This window comes from Polyodon spathula, chromosome 1 (assembly GCF_017654505.1).
Source record: "Polyodon spathula isolate WHYD16114869_AA chromosome 1, ASM1765450v1, whole genome shotgun sequence".
NCBI lineage: Eukaryota > Metazoa > Chordata > Actinopteri > Acipenseriformes > Polyodontidae > Polyodon > Polyodon spathula.
This window is the reverse complement of record NC_054534.1, coordinates 10,583,595-10,605,585: the sequence shown is the minus strand read 5'-3', so window position 1 is coordinate 10,605,585 and position 21,991 is coordinate 10,583,595. Positions and strand designations below refer to the sequence as shown.

General features: G+C 38.0%; 1 protein-coding gene across 5 annotated transcripts in view; it reads right to left on the bottom strand.

Moving 5' to 3' along the window:
• Nucleotides 1-4,747: 4,747 nt before the first annotated feature.
• LOC121314054 (atrial natriuretic peptide receptor 3-like) overlaps nucleotides 4,748-21,991 on the bottom strand; it is a 28,075-nt gene continuing 10,831 nt past the window's right edge. For 3 of the 5 annotated variants that reach the window (XM_041246882.1, XM_041246854.1, XM_041246873.1), the window contains exons 4-8: nucleotides 15,480-15,615; nucleotides 14,139-14,233; nucleotides 10,700-10,835; nucleotides 9,036-9,123; nucleotides 4,748-7,003 (exon numbers count right to left, since the gene is read on the bottom strand). In XM_041246882.1, the coding sequence (XP_041102816.1) occupies nucleotides 6,892-7,003; nucleotides 9,036-9,123; nucleotides 10,700-10,835; nucleotides 14,139-14,233; nucleotides 15,480-15,615 (567 nt within the window). In that variant the 3' untranslated portion in view covers nucleotides 4,748-6,891. The remainder of the gene's footprint in view (nucleotides 7,004-9,035; nucleotides 9,124-10,699; nucleotides 10,836-14,138; nucleotides 14,234-15,479; nucleotides 15,616-21,991) is intronic. The other 2 variants (XM_041246888.1, XM_041246864.1) reach the window with 2 other exon arrangements.

Genomic DNA, 21,991 nt, shown 5'->3' with positions numbered 1-21,991 from the left:
CTCACACCTGAGTCAATGACATGAAACTTCACATACAAATATAAAAACAATTGTGTAATGTTGTTGAACCAATTCCCATCTTCCACCTACTTATTAAGCAGTGTAACACTAATATTTCCAGCCTCTTTGTAGCAGTCGCCCTGCAGGAAGATGTTCTCGAGGCCGGCGGTGTCTGGGAGTCAGAGAGCTAACAGGGTATGAAGCCGGATGGCTCTGGTTTTCAGAGTGTGTGTCCTCTTTGTTGTGGACGATGCCTCAGATCCCCACTGTTAGCTTTGGCAGGTTAACCTGTGTACACAGACTTGGTTTACAGCTCAAAATCCATCGCCACAGCAACTTACAAGTCCATAAGGAATTCTTAAGCAAAGCTGCATGTCCTTCTTGCTGCTCACTACAGTGCATTGTATCCATCCCAGAAACATTATCCCAGCTCCTGTCAGCAGTGTCTTGTTTAATAAATAACCTCAATCCATCCCAGAAACTGAGGTTTCAGCTTCATACACTGAAACTGAACATTATCCCAGCTCCTGTCAACACCATAAAGTACATGATCTCAGATTTCTGATGATATTGATAAAATACTAGTTTTCTAAACATGTTCTAATGATGAAGCCAAAATGTGTGGATCTGCATCAATAAAGATAAAGGCTGTTAATAATGAGCAAGGCCAATTTACTCATTACGGGAATAACTCAATGTAGGCGGGGGGTTTTCTTAGTTCTGTTACAATAAGTCAAGATGTTTAGATCAATTTACTCACAACAGTCATTTACTTAACCCATGTTTAGTGCAGAGGATATTGCTAATTAGCTACATAACTGACCACAACTTAATGAAAGACACAGTCATTTATCTACATGTGCAGTAACCACTGCTGATGATATCTCCAAGTATCTTTCTATATGGGATACCTGCTTGGAGACACCACTTTATGCCCGGACTTGACTTTGTTACATACTTTACATATTGTTAACTTGCAACTTTTATTTTAAATGCTATATAGTATTTGTGTGGAGACCTTGCAGAATTGTTAAGGGCTAAATATGTGGCATAGTGTACCTTTAGAAATTCACCAGCAGCAGCTCCAAAAGAATTTTGAGTAGAGCTGAATTAATTAAAAAGCTTACATTCCTCGGGCCTGATAAACTTTCTAACCTCTAGATAATTTTCCATTTTTGTAGACTGTGCTTCTAGAGGTGAATGTAAAGAAGAAACTGAGAACAATTGCCTGGACTTTGATTCTGCAGTTAAATAATTCAGTTTCTAAAATGACCTTCAGTTTGAATTGAAATTCACAATTATCTCAGTGAAGAAATTACATTGCACTGAAATAGGTACATTTTTTTTCACAAAAATGGAGGGTTCTCAAACTCCAGGAGAGCTGCTTATGCTGCCAGTGGACCACATTGCAAGACCCTGGGTGGTTTGGAACCCCCTTTACCATACCATACAGATTGCCCTTTCTCACCCTTTTGTGGGTGATTGACCCCGGGTCTTCAAACACTTTGAACCCAAAATTACCAAACCTCTAGTTTCAAAAAAGCTCTTTCTTTAAAGGAAAGATAACACTTCGGATTTATATAGCACCTTTCATCCCATAGGATGCCAAAGCTCTTTACACATGGCAGCTATTCTGTGCCAGCATACTGACATGGCAGTTAAAGTGGGAGAAGTGAGGAATTGCTTATCCAATTGAACTACAGGGGGAAATTTAAGTAGGCCAGATTGTAAGTGCCCGAGTTGGAATTTAGCCATTATATTCGCATAGTCCTAAGTGTTTAAACATTATCTATAGCCTACAGTTTAAACTATCAGGAACAGATAAGAGATATTTTACCAATACAATACAATAAAATGTATGTTAAGTTGTTGAAGGGCATGGGTCTCTTAAAACCCATAAGTGAAAGAGCTGATATAGGCCTTTATTGTATTTATTTATTTATTTATTGCATGTGATATGTGAATAAAATATGGATTCTGCCATTCTATTGATTTTTGAAGACTGATAAACCCCTAACATCACTATATATTGATGGACATTACATAAGCAAATGAGATGACCTATTTTTGGAATACCATGTTCTTTCTCAAAAATTAAAAACATTTAATATGAATCTTTAGTAAAGGAAAACACCTGCATTTTGATGTATATATTTCAGTGCATTGTAGTTTCTTTATTGCAATAAAAACATTAGCTTTTTTTTTTTTTTTTTTTTTTTAATTTAGTCGTCTCCAATTTTTTACCTTGGTTTTCTCCCCAATTTGGTGTGCCCAATTATTATCAATATCCTCGGCTCACCGCTCGCAACACCCCCGCCAACTTGGGGAATGGAGGCTAGAGCTCCACTGCAGAATCACAGGTGTCCTAGCACCCACAGGGGTCGCTGATGCACGGTGAACCATGGATTCCCCTGCCGACCTAAGCCCTCCCTAGCGGTGCTCGGCCAATTGTGCGCCACCCCCTGGGAACTCCCGGTCACGGTCGGCTGCTCGAACCTGCGATCCCCAGACTATAGGGTATATCCTGCACTCCATGTGGATGCGCCACTCGAGAGCCCCCAATAAGCTTTTTTAAAAAAAAAAAAAAAAAAAAACTATTAAATTTAATTTCTGTTAAAAAAGTTTTTTGTGGAGAATCGAAAAATCCATCAACTTATTCGTGTACTAAGGGTTACTCTTAAATGAATTCACGGTCCAATTCTGGTGTTCATTTTTATGGTAAACTGAGCATGATCTAAAAAGTGGGCTGTCATCTGTAAGAGCTTAACATCCCAAAAACTGGGCTGAATTCAGAACAACAGAACAGTCCAGCATTTGGGACTTTATCTGAAAACCAAAGCATCCCAGAATTTGGGCTGTTGTCTGAAAACTACAGTGGCCTGAAAAGATATGCTGATGGTGATAAGTAGTTAAATAGTAGGCAACAGTAAAGGAAATCATTACATTTTCCTGTACTACTAACTTTAAATTATTTGAGATAGTTTTGAGCTGCATCTTACATATTGAAAGAGCGCTAAAGAACGATCACGGGGTCCGTTTATAGAAGCCCTTACAAAACAAAACTAAAGATGGCTCGTTGTATAACCTGTTTTCAATCTTCTAAACGGGATATCATTTGATTTCAGAAGGACTGATGCAATTTATGTTATTTATGTTATGTTATTATATGTTTATAAATTGTCAGTAAAAAATCCAAAATGAAAACCGAACCGTGGGGACTTCTTTAATGCAGCCACAGCGTCCTCAGAAACGAAACACAGAAGGGTGTGTTCTGAATGAAAACATCACTTCAAGAATGATGAATACTGCAGCTACTCCTAGAACTGAAATGCAGATACAAGATACATTTTTACACATGTGTATTGTCAATATAGCATACCATTCTAGATACCTCACATTTCTGTTTCGCAGGAAAACTTTACAAAACCATGTGCATGTAATAATTATTTAATAAACACAGGGGAAAGGCAGATTACTTTTTAAAATGAAAAACCTTCAATAAAATATATTACACAAAGGATCCAAGAGGTTACATCTACAGTCATAAGTATTACATTTCTACCAAAAAAAACCAGTAGCAATAAATAACATTATATGCAGACACTCCTACTTACATCAGCACTCTTTCTCTATAGTCTGTGCAGTATTAATGTCCCTTTTTATCATGAAGAAGAACCCAGTTTCTTCTTCCCCCTCATCATTTTGCAATGACAGAACCTTTATACTCCACTAAGGCCAGTAAGAAATTGGCATTCAGCACAAGAGATAGCTTATCTTCACCATAATGTCTCACTTAAGGAAAGAACGGGCAGGGTTAGCAAACAATGCTATCTTACAAAAGAATGTTTCTGTATTTCTGAAAGGGACTGTCTACAACCCTACGTAATTTATTGAAATAGGTCCCTTTGTCTACCAAAGCTATACAGCATGTACTAGTGCAAAGCACAAGGGAGGGTTTAATAACAAACAACCACAAACTTTATTTAGATACACCAAACAGAGAGCTGAGTCATCAAGTCATTAGAGACGATTTTAATTGCTAGAGATGACTGGGCCTCTGTACTATCAAGCACTCTTTAAAGGTGTTTACCTTGTGTAGCTAGAGACGACTGGGCCACTGTACTATCAAGCACCCTTTAAATGTGTTTACCACCTTGTGTAGTGAGAGATCACTGGGCCTCTGTACTATCAAGCACTCTTTAAATGTGTTTACCTTGTGTACCTCTAGAGATGACTGGCCTCCGTACTATCAAGCACTCTTTAAATGTGTTTACCACCTTGTGTAGTGAGAGATCACTGGACCACTGTACTATCAAGCACCCTTTAAATGTGTTTACCACCTTGTGTAGTGAGAGATCACTGGACCTCTGTACTATCAAGCACTCTTTAAATGTGTTTACCTTGTGTACTGCTAGAGATGACTGGGCCTCTGTACAATCAAGCACTCTTTAAATATGTTTACCACCTTGTGTACCACTAGAGATGACTGGGCCTCTGTTACTATCTAGCACTCTTCAAATGTGTTTACTTTGTGTACCGCTAGAGATGACTGGGCCTGTTACTATCAAGCAATCTTCAAATGTGTTTACCTTGTGTACCTCTAGAGATGACTGGGTCTCTGTTACCATCTAGCATGCTTTAAATGTGTTTACCACCTTGTGTACTGCTAGAGATGACTGGGCCTCTGTAACCAACCCTACTCTTTCAATCCTGACATAATATAACTTGTTTTTTTTGTATGTGTGTGTGTGTGTGTGTGTGTGTGTGTGTGTGTGTGTCAATAAAAAAAAGAATTACCCAATTTACGTTACATTTATCTTCTAGGAAATCTCAAAAAATAGGAAGTATATCAGTCAAAACTGGCAAAGGAGCTTGGAGAGAGGAGCTCCAGTAGTATTTGTTGTGGTGTAGGCCTTTACCTTTTACAGAGTTCAGGAGAGAATGACACCATTTAAACATTGCTTGTTGCCCACTATCTTTTTAGAGATGAAATTCAGTAGTGCTATACTTATTATAATAAAGTGTAACTCTATTAGAAAATCAAAAACTGGAGTAATGATTTTAAAGTTCATTTTAAAAGTATTTTATATTTAAAAACACAATCCCACTGACAAGTACTAACAACATGGACTGTCATGGCTAATCACCTAATCAGTTGTCAAATTTCTTAAATATAGCGCTTCATATTTATCTGTGAAAAAATAAGAATATGCAGGAAACTGGATTGTGCACAACTCCAAAACACAAACCAGACTGAAAGGAGACCCGAGATTATTGGTCAGAGCTGTGAGCCAATGGGTAACCAGGAAGCGTGACAAATACAGTTCCAAATAGCCCCAAAGCCATAGAAAATAGAATTATCCTAACTTACATAATTTCCTGAAAAACAAAGGCAAATCAATTCAAACTGTTTTTCAACCTATTTTAAACAGACATGACCTATTTTGTATTATTGGTTGGTTAATGTATATACTTTGTGTTTAACCCATTAAAAATGTCTAATAAAATCACTATCTTCACCTACTTTTCCGTTGGCCGGAAATGCCATCTCAATGAAGTTTGAAAGTGTCTCTGCTGTTTGTTTGATATTAAGTTCATAGAACCGCATAATCAGACCAGCTGCTTATAAATAAAGGAACAGGGGCAAACAACAAAAAAATGTAAAAAATGATTTCAGATATTTTGAAAAGGTAAGGGTAATATAAAACACTATTAAAAATGTTTCTTAGGGGTACTCCAAAACAATTTAAAATTCAAAGGTTGTTCATACCAATGTAATGGAAAAATAAAAATCTGATTACCTGATAACCAAGAAGATTTCAGACATTTCAGCGTGTTACTAAGTTCTGACATTTAGGCTTTAACGTTAAAAATCTTCCCATGGTGGTGTACTGATGTGGTAAGAGAAAAGCACACATCCTGGAAACTTTGTGTTCAATTAAATAACAATACATTGTACGTTTGTTCTTAAAACATAAATACAAATGATACGTAAAGAAACTGGTGAAGAGCTTCAGGCTTGAACAGCAAAACTAATCACTGTCACCACAGACCTACAGTGCCTCCTTTGTCCAGATGTTTTAATATATTTATGTGCCAATGTAGCCACAGCCTAGTCACCCTTTTTAACTTTGTTTCGGGCGCATTGACCAAAATGCAGTATTTGTTGTCTTTCCTCTAAATGATTCCACATGTTCTTGGATCTCTACAAATTCAGTGGTATTATAGCACCTCCTAAATTCTATAGAATTATATACACACAATTAGTTAATCGTGCAGCACAACACTTGTATGCATAAACTAATGCCAAGGTCAAAGCTGTGGTTGTCTTTTTTTGCAATTCCTTTTCCCTAATATGATCAATCAAAAAGCTACATTCTTTTGTCTTAAAATGTTTACCATGAATTACATTCCCTCACTTCAACGACAAGTTGTGAAGTATCTGGATAAAACTTTGCTGTAAACTGGGGGACATCAGGGAGAAAGAAAGCAGGAAATGGGTGAGGAGGCCTAGTCCATTGTGTTGCAACAAAACCTGTTGGAATTAAACTATACATCTTAGCTGTTGTGCTGTGGGCTGGGAACACGGAAGGTGAACTACAGTGAGAGACCCATCGCTACCCCTGCACTCAGTACTGGCCACTAAGAAAACTCTTACAGAATACTGTAAAAATACATCCTTGTTTCGACGAAATGAGATGCCATGGAGTGGCACTGTGTAATTATTACAACTTTCCTGAGTTTCCTGAAAGTCAAAGAAAATGAGATTTTAAAAAATAACTCTACTTCTTAAATAACATGAAACTAAAATATCTTCTTGAACAGCCTTCAAAGTCTTTGGTCACATCCCTCTAAAAGCTTCTGGGGAGTCACAGCATTCCGTCCTCTTCTTTATGCTGTTGAAAAGTTGGATCTGATGGAGTCTTCTCGCAGCTGGCGATGCTTCCCGATGTCGCACTCTTCTCTTTGGATTCTCCTCTCAATGGTTATCCTGTAGTTCTTCCTGGAGACACAGAGATCAATGAAATGAATGACTAGGCTGTTTCAATAAGGACTGCATTAGATGTGAGATAGAACAAAGTGAGGTCAATGTAGAGATGTGCCTAACTGCCTTCATTTAATGTGCACAGTAGACAGATAATAATAGGTGGACGACAATATCCACCAATGCATATCATTTGCTATTGCCTGCATTACAAAACAATAAATAAATAATAAAATTACTTTCAATGGTGCTGCTGCGATGGAATTTATTTTGGCACATCTTTTTTACCTATAGCTCCTGACTACAGCATTATAAAGGGGGGTGGAGGAGAGAGGCATGATGTCTAGATGCTACAATCACTAAAATAAGTTTTAGAGCTCCAACACAAAATTAAAACATGTTTGAGAGCATAATCAGTTTGTGCAGATAAAGCTCATCATGAGATTTATTAACCGCATGACTGTTCTTTTGGAACTTTTAAAAAACCTTATCGGATGCCTAAGGACCTGTGCAAATGTAGTCTGGTGTGACTAATACGTCTACTTCTGTGATCCTGGACAGCTTAACAACCACACAACTTAAAAGCTTCCATATCTCAGAAACTATTCTAATTAAGCAGAATGCCCAGGGAGACAAGTAAGTATAGATTGATTCAATGTAAAAAGCTGGTTCTTAGAAAGCAAGTATGAAAGCACATTACCCTAGGGCTAGGTGTCCTAACCTACATTCCATCTCTGTAGTCTCCATATTCCCAGCCTTTTCCCTACAAACCAGTACGTGTTATGCTCAATTTGGCACGAAAGAGGAAGTATAACCCCATTTAGATTTTTTCAATATTTTGAGTTCCTAATGATGACAATCATTCTGCTCCTGTCAATATACATGAATGGGACATGAATACATTAGAACTTATTTTCAGGGCTTCTCAAATCCATGCCTAGGGCCACAGTAGTGGACAATGGGACACAATGGCACAGGAGAGGACAGGGCTACTCTGTAAATCTTACTTTACTGCACAATGAGAGCCAGTGTTGGAAAAGCAGACTGAAATAAGAAAGAAACTAGTGTTGATTCATTTATAGACAGACTTCAGACATTTTGCTGGCTTACAGGTCCATGTTTGGACTGTTTCCAATTGACACTCTGAACTCAGTTCACAGATTTCTCTTTCACTAGAGCTGACCTGTAGTCTGCCATGGGAATGTTTTCTGTGACTGTTCTCCATTCTGCCTATCTGTAATTGCTACGACAAATGTGTTCACGTCTCTGCCAGTGGTGCCTTCCCTGCTGACCTCCACAGTCTCTGCGCACCAGCTTCAGAAAGTAAAGGGTTACCTTGATGAGTTCACATGAAAGCATTACTTTACCTTCGCTGACGTGCGTATTGTAGTGATTTCATTTCCACCATAATCCAGATGATTTGTTCAGGTCTCTTTCTAAGTCTCTTTCTAGGGCACTGCGAGAATGGGATTCCGTTGTGAATTCAAGTCGTATCTCTTTAGCCTGGCCTCTGCACAGTGTTATTGTTATCATTCCTAGCAAAGACTGGGCTGGATTTTTTGGCTTTCCCTGTTTAACCGTCATTGTTTTAGCTGCTATTGTGTGAATCAATTGAAGTGGTATCGCATTGCATTGTATTGTACAGGATTGCTCAAAAGCCACAGAACCAGATCCCATATGACTGTATGCGTGTGTGAGGGTGTATAGTTGACCATGGTATAAGGAAGGAATCGCTCACACCTTACACTGGGACTCGGCTACAGAACATTCGCTGCGTTGTGTACAGTAATGTACAGTATAATATCTACCACAGGCTGTTTACAGACACCATACAAAATATTATGGTGGGTAACAAGTAAGGTTCGGCATTTCAATAATTAGCTTATAATTCTGCACAAAAGCTTTCTAATAGAGGACAACTTTAATCGTTCCGAAGTGACTGTCATGTCTGACTGAGGTGTGTGTGAGTGTCTGAGAGACTGTGTGTAAAGTAAAGGAAGAAGGCTGCAATGCAAGCACATGAAGACGCAGCAGGCTGTGCTTCACTAACCTGAAGAAGTAGAATGCCAGCAGCAGGGCTGTTCCTAGAAGAGCTCCTACCACGATGCCAGTGACTGCTGACTCCCCAAGCCCACCTGCTTAGAAAACAAAGGCAAGGCATCACAAATCACTTTCCCCTGCACAACAACCCAATGCACTTCACTGCACCAGCAATCAACACCAAGCCAGGCATTCACTGGGAGGAGCTGCTACTGAGCATTTGAGGAATTTCAAATATTGCCATAAACAGTTTATTAGCTGTATGTTTGGCATGTCTCTTTATTTCCTATGCATATAAATTATCAATCATTTTGTTCATATTTCAATGCCTTTTCCCAGCTGAAAACAACGTTGATAAATTTCCTGTAAATAAGTCTTGGTACATTTCTTAAAACTGAGCTGACACTTCGAAAGGCTGCTTATGAGTCCCAGTTGAACGATGGCTTGATGAACACATTTCTCAAAGCTGTTTACTCCACATTGTTTTCTACAAAGATTACATATTTGGTAACTTTAATGGGTTGTTTTTTTATTTTTTAATAGGTTTCAGGTTTATGCATAACGAAAATAACATACTACAGATAGAGAAGGGTTAGGTAATAGCGCTTCTTTATATAACACACTTTCGTTTGTGTAATGTGACTGATAAGTTATGTAAGTCAACAGCAGTGCGACAGTAATAAGGTCTTATAGATTAGACTTTGACATGTAACACCTATGAAGTGCTTTCACAATTTCGGGAAAATGATCCCTGAACACAAGCTGTTGAGATGACTGTATTTTATCAAGCAATTAGGGTTGCCTCTCAACAAGAAATCCCACGATATCACTGGTTAAAAAAAAAAAACCTTTCTAGGCCATTGTACGGTTATGAGAGGGAAAAAACAAACCTTTTAACCCTGTTAGGGTAAAGGCTGTACCGATATATACACTTACATTGCTTGCTTTTCCAGTACAGGAACGTTTTAAAAGATATCAATTGGAATGTCGTTACAATTACCACTAGGAGAACACAAAAAATAACAACACAATTGTTCAGGCACAAATACTGCCGAGTGGTGCAGATAAAGCAGAGCACAATGGTACTCAGATTAAATATCAGGGTCACTGGAGCTGCCCTCAAGACACCATGGGCCCTTCGTACAGAATCACTGCGTCGCCATTGCAGCCTCACCATTGCATTGACACTGAAGAGCAGGAAGTCTGGTATTAGAATGCTACTCAAACAGTATGTTTGCTAACACCCAACACTACAGCAAGTATGGGACAGAACTGGCACACCAAACAGGCTTTTTTCGAGGGCCATGTATTTGTAAGCCTTTGGGTTTTATTTCTTTCTTTATTTAGTTAGTTATTTTTATTTTTAATTTAGTCATCGCCAATTTTTTACCCCGGTTTTTCTCCCCAATGTAGTATTCCCAGTTATTATCCGTATCCTCGGCTCACCACTCCCGTCCTCCGAAACGCGCTCCTGCCAATTCATCATTTTCTGCACTGCGGATCCACAGCGATGCCACCAGACCTATAGTGCCTTTGGGTTTTATTTATAAGGCATAGCAAACAGGACTTTGATGAACTTACTGATGCAAATGCTTAGTGTCTTAGTCTTTTCACATTTTAACCTTTGGGTTTTGACAGTTTTCAGCGCTATTAAAATAAGTAGAAAAACATTACATGATTTACAAGCAGGTGTGTCTCGGTTTCCATGGACTCTGTTCTCATCGTGAGAAAGTCTTTGAATGAACATGTCAATCTTCACGTTCGGTTGCACCTCAAAGCTTTGATTTTTTCCATAGAAGTTTGCAACGACCTGAAAGAAATAAAAGAGAGAGATAAAAGGTTAGCTGCAAGATATGCTGTTGGACTGCTGTGCTGAATTAGCCTGTCTGAGCAGCACTCTTGTCACAAGGAGAGGCTTACAACTCCGGCCAAAAGGTTTGCAGCACCCTATACAATTAACAAATTTTGCTTCATAAAGTCAAATAAAACCTGCTGAATAATGTTACGTAAACACACTGAATTTCATACCACTTAGTAGTTTTCCACATAATTAAAGCAAAAACTGACACAAATTGAAAAATGCGCCATTTCAAAATCTAACATGAAATAGTGTATTACTATTTATGGCTTCGCCATCACTATATATATATATATATATATATATATATATATATATATATATATATATATATATATATATATATATATATAGTTGTTTTTAATTATTATGTCTCAATCTGCAAAACTTTTGACCATAGCTGTATACTGAATCTCACATATAACCAGGGGCCGGATTTTCAAAATGTTTAATCACAAAATATAGGATTACAAAATCAACCGATTGTTACAGCAAAGCATTACCCCAAAACAGAGAAAACCCACTGGCTACTCCACGTGGACAACCGTTTGTGAACGCACACTGCAGTAATTTGCTGTATTCAGAGGAAGCCTGTCAGCTGAGGCAAGGCCTCACCAATAATTTCCAAAGGCTAAACAAAACTTTTTGCACATTTGTTTTATTTGAGAAACATAAACACAATTAAGCCAATTAAATAAATTTAAGTCCACAGAAGCGCTAGTGACATTATTTAAAAGTCTCAACTCGCTTTCACAATGCCAGAAAGCTGTAACAATGTAGTGCTGCCGAAAGAGTGAAGAAAGACGGTAAACTAACATGGCAAGGCGGTCATAAAATGGAAGGCAGCGCTGTGAACAAACTATTGTTGTCCATGTTTCCTTCTTTCAACTAAATGAGGCAAGGTTACATCTCTTTTAATGGACGTAAAACTGTCCATTTCTTGCCACGACATGACAAGCTGCCTTGTTTGTTCTGAATTAATGATTTTGTGATATTGTATTTGTGTCTTTATAGCAAATGTTCCGCGCTGGTGTCACATAATGACTTGTAGAACTGAATACTATGTGGTTTTAAGGTTCAGAATTGCCAATTGATTATAAAAACTTGTAACCACGATTCTGTAAATTGTGTGTCCTTTCAGTGTTAATGTTGTTTTTTAATTGATGGGGGTATATTTTACATAGTGACTGCAGTCTGTTACTTCAATGCACTATAATGTTCTTAGTGGAGGCATATATGAAATCAGCTGCACAAAGTACATTTACTTTTAGCATGTTCGCCATTGAGTGGGAGTGGTAAGAACTATTTTGTGATTTGTGCCTCGCCTGTCAAAAAAGTCACTGGCTGTATTAGACAAACAACCTTCCCATTGAAATTGTGTGCTTTTGTTTCATATAATATTCTGCCAAAACAATATAGCCTGTTGGCAATTTTGCTGTATATTTTACTATAGTATAATTTTAAATGGGTGTGTGGTAACAAGCAATTAAATAAACTGCAACATTTAACATAGTTTCTGCATTGACACAAATAATAGCTTACATGTTGGGACAAAGCTCTCGCTAAAATACAGGTAAACAGGTTAATAGTAGGAGGATTGCACTAGCTGTGGTAGCTCACAGCGCAGGAGAATCCTAGCACTCATGAAAGAGACCACAGCGCACTCTGTTTATCCTCAGAGCAGGGAATAGCACAAACTGTGGCAGGCTGTGTGGAGGTCATTCACTTGAAATGAATTCATGAAACCGCACACACTACACACGCTGAACGGCATGTACAGGAATGACTGGGACGAACTTTGAGTATGCCAAGATCCGAGTGGGTACTGTAAATCCCCTGGTTTCACTGTAGAAAGTGTTCAAAACATAACCTTTTCCAATTTGTGTTTCATTAACATTAGTACTTTGACTTCTGCAGCAATTTAATGGTAGAATAATACTATTCTGACTTGGTGTTTAAAGACATGTGTCAATTTTGATGATACAATGACCTCCTCAGGCAAACTAAATAAGCCGTGCTTTGCAAGTCAGAAGTTCAACATTTGCCACATCTGCAAGCTTCACATGTACACAGCAGATGTGAGGTGTGCATGTCAAGTATAGCAGGCAGGGCCAAATAGGTCAGCTAGTTTAAGTAGAACCCTTCCACTTTCTACAGGCAGACACATTTTATTGGTTAAAGAAAATACAGAATGTGGACTTACTGAGCGCTTCCCCACACTGCCCTGCCAGCAAATGAAGATAAATTACGGACTAAGTTGTGAAACCAACCTGTGCCTCCTTTGAAAGCCTGCTGCATTAATCCACCGCGCCAGCTGCAGAAGCCACCTTGTTGTTTATCTTGGTTGGTACATGTTTTCTTATGCGTGTTCATATCAAAGGATCAGCCCTGTAATTCTGGGTGCATCTCACTTCTATTCTGCCTACTGGAATGGAACTCATATTCTCATCTCACTTCTATTCTGCCTACTGGAATGGAACTCATATTCTCATCTCACTTCTATTCTGCCTACTGGAATGGAATTCATATTATCATCTCACTTCTATTCTGCCTACTGGAATGGAATTCATATTCTCATCTCACTTCTATTCTGCCTACTGGAATGGAACTCATATTATCAGAGCTCAGTGTCTGGATTTGGCTTTTAAATAAATTGCTTGCTTGGTGTCCTACGAGCAGAAAATTGCATTTCCATTTGCAAAGTGATTGTCTGATGAACTTGTGTATAATATACAGTTACAGGAAGGTAAACGTCTGTGCATGAGGGAATATCAACACATGTAGAAGTGAAGTCTATTCATGCAACATGAGTGGTGATATAACCCTTTATTGAGTCTGTCGCCACTAAAACAAGGACTGAAAGGCACTACAGAGAATACCTGCATGTGGCTGTGATACAGAAACATACTTGAAAACATACTTTTTTGAATGTGTTTCTAAATAATTGGTTACAACTGGAGTGTACTGTACACATGAGTGATTTTGTTTTGTTTTTAACTTTGTACAGCGCTCTGGGATGCCTTGGCATGAAGGGCGCTATATAAAAATACATTCATATTGTACTGCATTGTAACCGATTGTGATGTCAGAGTATGGTACAAACTCAATACGGTACGATGATGTCATGAATGTGGTTTGTCTATGATGTATCGTGGTATGCAGCAGAGTGCTCCAGTAGGACACTCTGCCTCATTTTGAACTGGATCAGAGCATGACCTCTTTTAAACATCCAGGAACCATGCCTTCCCCCCTTACCTCGTGTGTACCTGCTTCAGGGTCTGTTATGGCGATCACCGAGAAATCCCCATCTCGATCACCGTTCTCATCTATAGACACCTGGCCTGCAATGCCTAAGGAATGGCATTCAAGGAATGAGAACATTAATTAGCTACAAGAGCTGCACATTCCAAGGAAAACAAGAGCGAGAGTCCACACATTCGGACGGATGGCCGCTACAACAGGAAATCTCGGCAGTCTCTTAATGTTTTTGTTGGCATCGCCAAAAGAAATTGTAATTTCATCCTTGTGTCTGCATTCCTGAATTCCTCAGATTTTTACTGTATTATTTTCTACAAGAAAAATGTGATCCAGTTTTAAGGACCTGCATAATAAGAATTGGCCATGCAGTCATAAGAAACATTCCCACTTAGAAAAGGACGTAAACAGTACCAGCATATCTAGAAACCACCTCCTGTTTAATTGAGCATTAGAGATGTAAATTAAGCTTGGGGTTTTGAATTACTCAGAGATCATAATCCCTTAATAATCATAACTGAATAATGGAAATTCCTGAATGTTGAAGTCAGCACTTCAAGCTGAATCTGCAGACAAGTGTAATTAACCGCTATTATCTCACTATTTTCACCCAAGGCTCTCTAGACTTGAAGAAACAGAATAGGTGCACCAAATGGCAGTTAGCATAGTTATCATCCGAATCGGGAGCCCGGGAGATGAGGTTTAACTTGGCCTATGAGAAAGTCAATAATGTACTCCAGTGGGGGCTAATAACCTGTGCAGGTATTGTGACAAATGTTAAATTCCTGCTAAGGGGTACAGGAATTAGCACACTTAGCTGTTCAGACCTAATGCTTTCCAAGTCAAACAAATATATTAGAGTTCAGCCAAAATACAAATGAAATGCTGCTGATTCCGTTTGCTGCAGAGCAATGTGGGTGAAGCATTAAAAAAATAGTTGGGAGTCATTCAGCCTACAACAATATATAAAGACATCCTGTGTAGTCATTTATAATGTAGTTGTATGTGTGTCAATGTAGCCAATGGAATTCCTAGACTTGAGCATTTCTCTCATTTCTCCCTGGTACTGGTCAGGCCTGTTAGTCATTTTCTAGAACAAAATCCAGTGGAACAGTAAAACCAAATGAGGGCCTGACACCCAAAGGAAAAGCAGGACTTCAGATAGCAGGCACTGCCAAAAAGCCTTGCAAAAAATATTCTTGACATGCATTTCGCAGTTGCCCTCTTATGTATGTGAACGGCTTTGCTTAAGCAACTATTTTTAAATGAGATATTATTATTATTATTATTATTATTATTATTATTATTATTATTATTATTATTATTATTACTTTTTTGTACCTTCAAATGTCCTGTTCCACATGTGTTGCACAATCTTGTCTCCATCCTTTTTGCTGTAGCCGTTCTTCAGCACTTCATGAAGTGCCAAAGCATAGAGCAGCAGAGCATCATGGAAGCCTTCTACAAACATGTTGACCTGCAGAAAAAAAAAGAAAATATGAATATTTACTGATTGGAAGAAAAAAAGGTCCCAAGCTGTTTCACCCCTCAACATGTCTTTGAAAAATATTTTTGTCATGCATCTGTGTAAATAAAACTCACTCTTAATCACTGCTAGTGAGAAAACAAGAGAAACAAGCAACATCGCTGGGAGGAGCAGTTTCACAAAACAAAGAAGTAACTGGAAAAGCACCAGCTGATTAGTGACCTATTATGTGAAATATCAAATAACTGGGATTTATAAAGAAACAGAGTATAGAGAAGACAGAAACAGTAATGTAGCGAGGACACTATAAACACTCATTTAATGTACAGAATTATTCACTTTTGTACACAGAAAACCCTGGCTTGGCAAACGCAAGACACTAAGGCAGTGTAAACATACCGCAATTTGCATTTTCTCACGACAATTGGCAAAGTGCATATTTTGTCATACGTACTAAGAAAAAATATGTTAATGAAGAGAGCCGCAATATGCTAATTTAAATATTATTTGCGTCATCTTAGCGAGATCTCTAGCAAGAGTTGTACGACATTTTTTCAAATAAAATAGCAGCAGTTGAGCTGTGGTTTCCTGCAGCAGAGTGCCTGAAGGATAACGTCTATACATGCAAGGGAGCAAGAATCAAAATAACATTGTTTTTGTTAAATGTAAACATCATCTGTACAATGCTTTCTGTTCCATCTTCATTTGACCTATTTTAATACTGTTATATATATATATATATATATATATATATATATATATATATATATATATATATATATATATATATATATATATAAATGAAAGGCACTTTAATCCCATCAGATTCTATACTGGTGCCCCAACCTTCACCTCCAAAAAGCTTTTCATAATCATACAGTAGCATCTCGCTAAACTGGACATGTTTGTCCGACATGAGGAAGTGTCAGGTTTAAAAACAATACAATAAAATCGCACACACAGAGCCCTGATCTCAACATCATCGAGTCTGTCTGGGATTACATGAAGAGAGAGAAGCAACTGAAGCTGCCTAAATCCACAAAAGAACTGTGGTTAGTTCTCCAAGATGTTTGGGCCAACCTACCTGCCGAGTTCCTTCAAAAACTGTATGCAAGTGTACCTAGAAGAACTGATGCTGTTTTGAAGGCAAAGGGTGGTCACACCAAATATGGATTTGATGTAGATTTTTCTTCTGTTCACTCACTTTGCATTTTGTTAATTGATAAATATAATCTATTAACATGTCTATTTTTGAAAGCATTCTTACTTTACAGCATTTTTTCACACCTGCCTAAAACTTTTGCACAGTACTGTACATTTGCAGTTCTCGATGTATTTAAATATAAATATTTGTGCTGAAATAGCATCAATGTGTTTTGCGTACGCTACACATTACATTTTTTTACTTGGTCTACTGAGTATCCTAGACAATTAACACACACTAGATCATGGTCCTATACAGATGCTGAGAATTAACTGGACGGATAAGAGGCACACATATTGCTCCCAACACGCTGGGAAAACCAGAAATGTCATAGAAATTCAAGGTTTGTAAGAACACCCAGACTTTAGTGAAAATTAGGTACTTGGGTGTTCGTCTTAAAAATGCAATGAGAAAAAGCGGACTGGGAAATGCCAGCAACAATTGAGACTGTTGAAAACATGCTTTCAGCTATTCATTTGGAAATCTTTTCGGAAAAGTGGTCCTGGTTCCCACAAACCAAATTATTTAAAATATTTTACACTCATTAATATTGGTGATCATGTCTTCAGCATTCCATAACGTTTTCTACAGCAAAGACATTCCAGTTGTATGGCACCCAGCTTGGCTGCACTAATAAAGCATGTTCCAGTCCTGGCCAGTCTGGGGATTATTGTCCTCTGTTATAACACAAGTATTCTGCACGCCTCGTTTCAATTATAGGGCAGGCATCAAAAGGATGTAACTGCAAGCAATGAGCTTAATGAGAAACAGAAAGATACACAGGTGAAGCCACTTGAGACTTTTCTATGGAAACCACTGCTCTGTTCTTAGAATGGTAGTATTTATCTTACAGATGGATCTCTTGTCTTTTTCACTGCTGATTGCTGTCTGTCCAGAGCCACTGCATGTTTTGAGACCTGCAAAAGTTGTTCTGAGCGCATGATCAAATTGAAAGTATTCCTAATAGTGTATGAGATGTACACTGGAAATGCTTCAAGTTACCTTAGATCTCTGTTAGAGGCATGTGGCTAACCCTATGCACTAAAATCAGAATGTCTACTTTTAAAATCTCTGAATTGAGATTTAATATGGGCGAACATGCCTTTGTATATCAAGCATCTCATCTCTGGAATTCATTGCCTTTGAATAGAAAAGCAGCTTCTTCACAATACCTTTTTAAATTCACTCAAATGTGTATCTTCCACCTGATCAGGATTGCAAATCCTGTCAATACTGACTATGACCAGGACCATGTGCATTGGAATTGTTCTGTTTTGTATGTTTTTATTTTGTATTGCTGTTTTTATTATTGTTGAAGTGTTTTTGTCCTGTTTGAATGAATTGTTTCTTTTCTTTTTGATTTTATTCTGCTGTTTCTCGCAGCATTCTCCTGCCAGGACCCCCTTATAAATGAGACATAAATCTCAAGGGTTCCATCCTGGTTATACATTTGTATAAAATGTGTACAGATCAGACAAGCAAAGAAAAGCCCTTCTACATACATGCTAACTAGTAAGCTCCTACTGTAGAAAAGGCTTTGGCTAAGAAGCATACAGTACATTAAGCCATGGCAAAGTGTGACAAGATACTTCATGGTGGAGCTGACCAGCACCTGCGCTTCACTACACAGCCCATTGTATATCTAAATGTCCTTCCCACACACTGTTTTGAGAAAGGAAGACTCTTTCCTGACTCTGACAGAGGGTGGACATGTTATTGTGCTTCTACAGCTCCCTGTCTTTCCAGATTACCAAGAACTGGAAGTCTTTCTTTTGAAAGAGAACAAAGCAGGAAGCTGGTGATAAGGAAGCTGAAATGGACAGGCTTGTTGGGCCACTTCCCTCTAACCGTTATTCCTTCTGGTAGAGCTCACAGTTAGAAACTCCACTATTACGAGCTAGACAGTCACCGGAACTCACAATTTCATGCACAGAAAAGGGACCCCTGGCTAGAGTAAAAGACATATTACAAGTTTCAGAGATACTTACTAACAAGCTCCATTCTTAATGTGTTAGTAAGGTTGTAATAGCGTTACATTAAATTAAAAGCCTTAAATGAGAAAAGCAACAAATAAATAAATAAATATTAACATCCCTTTAAGAGGAGCCATTGGGCTCTAGTACCTTTCCGTTCCACCTCCAGGTCTATCTACTGGTGGCCAAATTATTAGGAAAATCTGTTTTTCCACATTTTTTCCTTTCATTAAGGTCAGGTGGTCATCGGGGGAGGGGTGTTTTTGTTTTGTGTTTGGTAACAGAGTTAGGTTTTTGGCTGCTCTGATTTTAACCAAAATCATCTACTAAAAAAAAAGGTTGTAAGGTCCTTTTAGGAAAAGGAAAGTATTAAAAGTACTGAACCATGATTTAAAGAGTAGTTTGCTGGCATCCTCTTCCTTCTTTCTGTTGGATTACAAATACTTTTGTTGTTTTTGTTGGAGTTTTCCTGGTTTTGTTCTGGAAGGGCAGCAACCCCAAGGATTTTCGACACTATCAGCTTCCCCAGACCTGGGGAGATCTAACCAGTCTTTTTTTCTAGATTATTTATTATTTTTGGGGTTTTGTTGTTTTCCAAATTGAGGAGCTGCAGCAACTTGACTATTCTGTTCGGGACTGTGTATATATTTGTGGGGTGTTGGTTTGGGGTTATTTATGGTCACTTGTAAATGTTGTATCTTCATCCTTAATGTTTCTGTACAATACGCTTGCTTGTTGGTTAACTGAACTGGGTCCAGAATCTATTTATTTTTCTGACAGTATTCCATAAATTTTTGGAAACCGTTACAAGGTAACACTGTGCTGAGTTGGGATTCTGTATGATATGACGGATACCTTAAGGGACACACTGCACCTGTTCATTTCTTACTTGTCAAAGAAATTTGGATCCTCTGTTATTATTATTATTATTATTATTATTATTATTATTATTATTATTATTATTTATTTATTTATTTATTTATTTATTTATTTTTTTATTTTTTTTGAGTGACCAATTATAATATTTTTATTTATTTCCCCCAATTTGGAATGTCCAATTATGTTTTTTCTCTTCACTGCAGTGAGTCCCCACACAGCACAGACGTTCTGAGGGTGCGTGAGTGTCCTTCGATCTCACAAGCCTAAAGCCAGAATTGTTTTTATGTCAAGCAATCCAGAACAGAGGTGGGCGGGCTAGCAATCCCGGAGAAAAGAGGTCAGCCCTGCTTTTTATCCACTCTGAATGTGCTTGGTGTCGGGCCAGTAGGGTTCACTGTTGTGCGAATCCCTGCCGGTTTCCCACCCCCTTTGGAGTCCCCAGCAAAGTTCGGCCTCTTTGCACAGCCCGGATGCAAACTGGCACCGTCCATCCTACGTGACTCATCCTGCGCTCCCGGCGACTTCGCTTTAACTGGATAAGTCACTCTTGGACCCCAGAGATCCTCTATTATTATGGGAAGTGGACAATTCTATCCAAAACCCATCGCATCCGAAAAAATATATATATATATATATATATATATATATATAAATATATATATATATATATATATATATATATATTATATCAAATAATTGCCAATGTAATCGTTACATATATATATCATATATATATATATATCATATATATAATATTATATATATATATATTATATACATATATATATACACTGAACAAAAATATAAACGCAACATGCAACAATTTCAAAGATTTTACTGAGTTACAGTTCATATAAAGAAATCAGTCAATTGAAATAAATTCATTAGGCCCTAATCTATGGATTTCACATGACTGGGAATACAGATATGCATCTGTTGGTCACAGATACTTTAAAAAATAAAAAAAAGGTAGGGGCGTGGATCAGAAAACCAGTCAGTATCTGGTGTGACCACTATTTGCCTCATGCAGCGCGACAGATGTCCTTCTCATAGAGTTGATCACGTACTGCCAAATTCTCTAAAACAATGTTGGAGGCGGCTTATGGTAGAGAAATGAACACTCAATTCTCTGGCAACAGCTCTGGTGGACATTCCTGCAGTCAGCATGCCAATTGCACACTTGAGACATCCGTGGCATTGTGTTGTGTGACAAAACTGCACATTTTAGAGTGGCCTTTTATTGTCCCCAGCACAAGGTGCACATGTGTAGTGACCATGCTGTTTAATCAGCCTCTTGATATGCCACACCAGTTAGGCGGATGGATTAACTTGGCAAAGGAGAAATGCTCACTAACAAGGATATAAACAAATTTGTGCACAAAATTTGAGAGAAATAAGCTTTTTGTATGTATGGAAAATTTCTGGGATCTTTTATTTCAGCTCATGAAACATGGGACCAACACTTTACATGTTGCCTTTATATTTTTGTTCAGTGTGTGTATATATATATATATATATATATATATATATATATATATATATACATATATATATACATATATATATATATACTAAAGTTATGGATGAAGTTCTGTAAAGCTATGGTATTCAGATTATCCTGTTAAACAAGCTTCTAAATGTGACAGTCTCATTTTACTGGGATTATAACTTCAATCTCAGAGACAGAAACTGAAGGCTTGTGGGCCACTGTTCTAGCCATGTGCTTCCCAGGTTCCCCTTGACTCCAAATTCCTCTTTCGTTTGGCATTTAATTTGGGAAGAAATTACAGTCATTTTAGGTTTAACTATTAAAAGAAAAATGAGACCACCAGGCAGTGACATCACACCCCAGAAATGTACAAGATGGCAAAATTATCCTTCTAAAAAGCATGTAATACAGTACTTAGACAATACCACCACCACTAGTTACCCTGACAATGTGATCTCAGCTGCCTTATCCCTTTTAAATACAGGTTCAGAAGCAAGTGTAGTTTGTTGATCGCTGTTACTCCTCCAAGCACTGTTTACAAAGCCCTGTAGCTGAAGAATAGAGCCATTCACTGTGACAAATATATTCCCTGACTGACTGAATTACTCGCCCCCATCCATCCCCCTTTTTCTTCCCCCATTTGGAAAGTAGTGCGGACAGACACAAAAGGCTGCTTATCATTAACAAACTTCTTGGCTTGTCTTGACAAAACAAACGTTCTGGGATGCAGGACTAAAACATATCATTAGAAGGAAAACAATCTGTGTCAGCCCTGCAGACCGCACTGACTTTTAACCACACCGCTGGACCTGGAAGTGCCGC